Raw genomic sequence first — 4,503 nt, forward strand, 5'->3', positions numbered from 1 at the left:
GATGGGGAAATAGGGGCGGGAATGGAGGGAATGATGGGGAAGTAGGAGCAGGAATGAGGGGCCGGAATGGTGGGAATGGGGACGTGAATGGGGGGGGCAGGAATGGTGGGAATGGGGATGGGAATGGCAGGAGTAGGGGTTGGGAAGGGGGAGAATGGAGGCGGGAATGGGGAGCGGGAATGGTGGGAACGGGAACGGGCTCATCCCAAGGATTTTCCCGCCTTATTTCCCACCCGCCCCCGTCATTATGGGGCCGTTCGGGGCCGTCCCACCGTGTTTCCCACCCTGCGGCGCTCCGGGGGCGCAGGCGCCGTTTCCCGCCCGTGTCCCACCGTTCCCGCCCACATCCCGCCATTCCCACCCGCATCCCACCGTTCCCACCCACTTCCCACCATTCCCGCCCACATCCCGCCATTCCCACCCACATCCCGCCATTCCCGCCTCCCGCAGAACCACCTCCCGGCCGCCCGCAAGGCCTTCGACGCCTTCTTCTCCCGCTATCCGTACTGCTACGGCTACTGGAAGAAGTACGCGGACATGGAGCGGCGCGGGGGCTGCGCGCGCCGCGCCGAGCAGGTAGGCAATTCCCGGCGGGAAGCTCCCCGCGGAGCCGCCCGCCGGCCGGGCCGTCACCTCCGGCTTTGTGTCCCCCGCTCCGTGACAGATCCAGGTGCCCGGCGGCATTCCGGGCCGTTCGGAGCCCCTTCCCGGCCCCGCTCCGCGACGCAGGTTTGCACGGCGCGGGGCCGGCGCCTCCGGCTCTGCCCGCTCCCGCCGCGGCTCGTCCCGCTGCTCCCGCGGCGCCGCTTCCCGCTTTTCCCGCCCTTCCCGGCGTTCCCGCTCACGCCGCCTCCTCTCCGGCCAGGTGTTCGAGCGCGGCCTCCAGTCCATCCCGCTCTCCATGGACCTCTGGATCCACTACATCTCCTTCCTGCAGAGCACCCTGGATCCCGGCGATCCCGAATCCGTGCAAAAGATCCGCGGGTGGGTGACGCTCCCGGGACGCCGCCGTTCCCGCTCCTTCCCAACGCCGCCTTTCCCACTCTCCCGTTTTCCCGCTGATGCCACCTCTTTTCCCTCTCTTTTCCACTGCTTCGTGTTGACACCGTCACCATTCCTGCTTTCCCGTTTTCCTGCTCATACCGTCGTCATCCACGCTTCCTCCTTTCCCACTTTCCCGCTTCCTGCCAATGCCGTTCCTGCTTTTCTATTTCCCACTTCTCACTGACACCATCACCGTTCCCACATTTCCTGCTTCCCGTTGATGCCGTCACCCTTCCCATTTTGCTGTTTCCCATTTTCTCATTTCCTGCTTTCTCGTTTCCTGCTTCCCGCTGACACCGTTTCCGTTTTCCTGTTTCTTGCTTTTCTATCTCCCACTTCCCGCTGTTGCCGTCGCTCTTCCCATTTTCCCATTTTCCCATTTTCCCATTTTCCCATTTCCTGCTGATACCATGACTGTTTGCATTTTCCCGTTTCTCACTTTGCCATTTCCCGCTTCCCCGACACCACCGTCCTTCCCATTTCCCATTTCCCGCTTCCCGTTGACGCCATCACCCTTCCCATTTTCCCATTTCCCRCTGACGCCGCCAGCTTTCCCATTCTCCCGTTTCCCACTTCCCCATTTGCCCATTCTCCCGTTTCCCATTTCCCGCTGCGCTGTCCCACGTTGCCGCCGTTGCCGCAGCGTGTTCGAGGCGGCCGTGGCGGCGGCCGGCATGGATTTCCGCTCGGATCGCCTCTGGGAGCTCTACGTGGAGTGGGAGCGGGCGCAGGGCGAGCTGCGCGCCGTCACCGCGCTCTTCGACCGCCTGCTCTCCATGCCCACGCAGCTCTACAGCCACCACTGGGAGAGGTGCGGAATGCCGGCAACGCCGGGAAAAGCCCAAATCCTTCCCGGGAAAATCCCCGGAGGCTGGCGGGATTCCCTGGAAACGCCCCAAATTGGGCCGATTTCCCATGGAAAACAGCGCCCGGGTGCCCAGCGTTTCCCCCGCAGGGTGAAATCCCGGGGAAAATGGCYCCGGGGCTTGGGAATTCCCGCCGTTCCCAACGGGAAACGGGGAAAATCTCCGCTGCTTCCTRCAGCAAATCCCTGGCGGAGAATTCCCTGATCCCGGCGGAAAACAGCCCCGGGGAGCCTCAATCTCCCCGTTCCCTGTGGAAAACCGCCCCCATCGCCCCCGTTCCCCACGGAAAACCCCCCGGATTTGTACCGTTCCCGCATGGACAACCCCCCCGGGGCCGCCCCATTCCCAGCTCCGCTCCCACGTTCCCGCTTCCCGGCAGGTTCAAGGAGCACGTGCTGCACAACCCGCCCCGGGACATCCTGACCCCYGAGGAGCTGCTGTGGCTCCGCTCCAAGCTGGCCGCGGAGCCGCTTCCGAAGGAGCCGGAGCCGGGAGCCGCGGAGGCTCCGCCGGGAGAGGAGCGGCCCGCGGAGGCCGCGGAGGCGGCGGAGGCCGCGGAGGCGCAGGTAGGTGCCGGGAATGCCGGCCGCTTCCCGACTTCTCTCTGTGCCGGGAATGCCGGCCGCTTCCCGACTTCCGTCCGGGAATCCCGGCAGCGCTAGCTGCTTCCCGGCTGCTCTCCAGCCTGGGAATGCCGCTCCCGGGAGGGGCCGGCTGCTTCCCGGCTTCCCCTCCGGGATCGCCAGCCTCTTCCTGCCTTCTCCGTGCGCTGGCAACGCCGCTCCTGGGAATGTTGGCCGCTTCCCACCTTCTCTCCGCCCCGGCGCCAGCCAGCCGCTTCCCGACTTCTCCTCCTCCTGGGAATGCCGCTCCCGGGACCGCCAGCCGACGCCGCTGCCGGCAACACCGCCGCTCCCGGGACCGCCGGCCGCTTCCCGCCGCCGGGAACGCCGCTCCCGGGAAATCCGCCCCCCCGCCCACCATTCCCGCGCCCTTTTCCAGGCCGAGCCGGACGAGGAGCAGATCCGGGAGCTCGTCATCTCCATGCGGCAGCAGATCCACGCGCAGAACGAGGCCGAGGTCGGCAAGCGCTGGAATTTCGAGGAGGGGGTGAGTGCCGGCCGGGAGGCGCCGCGGAATTCCGCCGCCTCCCGCCTCATTCCCGGCGCGTCCCGCAGATCAAGCGGCCCTACTTCCACGTGAAGCCGCTGGAGCGGGCGCAGCTCCGCAACTGGCGCGACTACCTGGACTACGAGCTGGCGGCCGGCTCGCACGAGCGCATCATCGTGCTCTTCGAGCGCTGCGTCATCGCCTGCGCCCTCTACGAGGAGTTCTGGGTCAAGGTGCGGCCTCCGCCCGGACGCCGGGGCCCCTCGGCCTCCGCCCGGCGCCCCGGGGACGCCTGGGCCTCCTTCATGTCCCGCCCGGACGCCTGGGCCCCCTTAATGTCCCGCTTAGACGCTTGAGCCCCCTGGCCTCCGTCCATACGCCTGGGCCTCCTTAATGGCCCGCCCGGATGCCTGGGCCTCCTTGGCCTCCACCAGGGCCCCTTGGTCTCCACCCACGTGCCTGGGTCCCCTTAATGTCCCACCTGGATGCCTGGGCCCCCCGGCCTCCATCCGGACGTCTGGGCCTCCTTAATGTCCCACCTGGATGCCTGGGCCCCCCGGCCTCCATCCGGACGTCTGGGCCTCCTTAATGTCCCACCTAGATGCCTGGGCCTCCTTGGCCTCCGCATGGGCTCCCTGGCCTCCACCCACGTGCCTGGGCCTCCTTCATGTCCCACCCGGATGCCTGGGCTTCCGTGGCCTCTACCCGGACGCCTGGGCCCCTCGGCCTGCGCCCTAGGACACCTGGGTCCCCTTAGCACGCGCCATGCTCATGCCAAGGACATGCCATGGTCATGCTATGGACATGCCTTGGTCATGCCAAGGACATGCTAAGGACATGCCATGGTCATGCTAAGGACATGTCACGGTTATGCCAAGGACATGCCACGGTCACGCAATGGACATGCCATGGTCACGCCATGGTCGTGCCACGCACACGCCGCGGTCACGCCAAGCCCACGCGTGTCCCCGCGTGTCCCCGCAGTACACGCGCTACCTGGAGCGCCACACGGTCGCCGGCGCCCGCAGCGTCTTCCAGAGGGCCTGCGGCTACCACCTGCCCCGCAAGCCCAACATCCACCTGCTGTGGGCCGCCTTCGAGGAGAAGCAAGGTGAGAGCCCCGAAACGGCCCCAAACCGGCCCGAAACGCACCCAGAAACCCCCAAAACACCCCAAAATACCCCCAAAGCACCCCAAAATGTTCCAAAATGCTCCCAAAATACCCCTGAAGTGCCCTGCAAGCCCAACATCCACCTGCTGTGGGCCGCCTCTGAGGAGAAGCAAGGTGAGAGCCCTGAAAACGGCCCAAAACACCCCAAAATACCCCTGGAGCACCCCAAAATGCCCCCAAACGCTGCCGAAATACCCCTGAAATGCCCCCAAAATGCCCAACGTGCACCTGCTGTGGGCCGTCTTTGAGGAGAAGCAAGGTGAGAGCCCCAAAAACGGCCCAAAACACCCCGAAATACCCCCCGAACACCCC

General features: G+C 66.1%; 1 protein-coding gene across 1 annotated transcript in view; it reads left to right on the forward strand.

Moving 5' to 3' along the window:
* The window catches only part of LOC112957820 (pre-mRNA-processing factor 39-like), a 9,089-nt gene that overhangs the window by 1,777 nt on the left and 2,809 nt on the right, over positions 1 to 4,503 (forward strand). The window contains exons 2-8 of the mRNA XM_026051564.1: positions 451 to 576; positions 866 to 984; positions 1,688 to 1,855; positions 2,290 to 2,476; positions 2,913 to 3,020; positions 3,089 to 3,253; positions 4,005 to 4,424. Coding sequence (XP_025907349.1) covers positions 451 to 576; positions 866 to 984; positions 1,688 to 1,855; positions 2,290 to 2,476; positions 2,913 to 3,020; positions 3,089 to 3,253; positions 4,005 to 4,424 — 1,293 coding nt within the window. The remainder of the gene's footprint in view (positions 1 to 450; positions 577 to 865; positions 985 to 1,687; positions 1,856 to 2,289; positions 2,477 to 2,912; positions 3,021 to 3,088; positions 3,254 to 4,004; positions 4,425 to 4,503) is intronic.

Source organism: Nothoprocta perdicaria, unplaced genomic scaffold (genome assembly GCF_003342845.1).
Source record: "Nothoprocta perdicaria isolate Ctin4 unplaced genomic scaffold, notPer1 scaffold_762, whole genome shotgun sequence".
Taxonomy (NCBI): domain Eukaryota; kingdom Metazoa; phylum Chordata; class Aves; order Tinamiformes; family Tinamidae; genus Nothoprocta; species Nothoprocta perdicaria.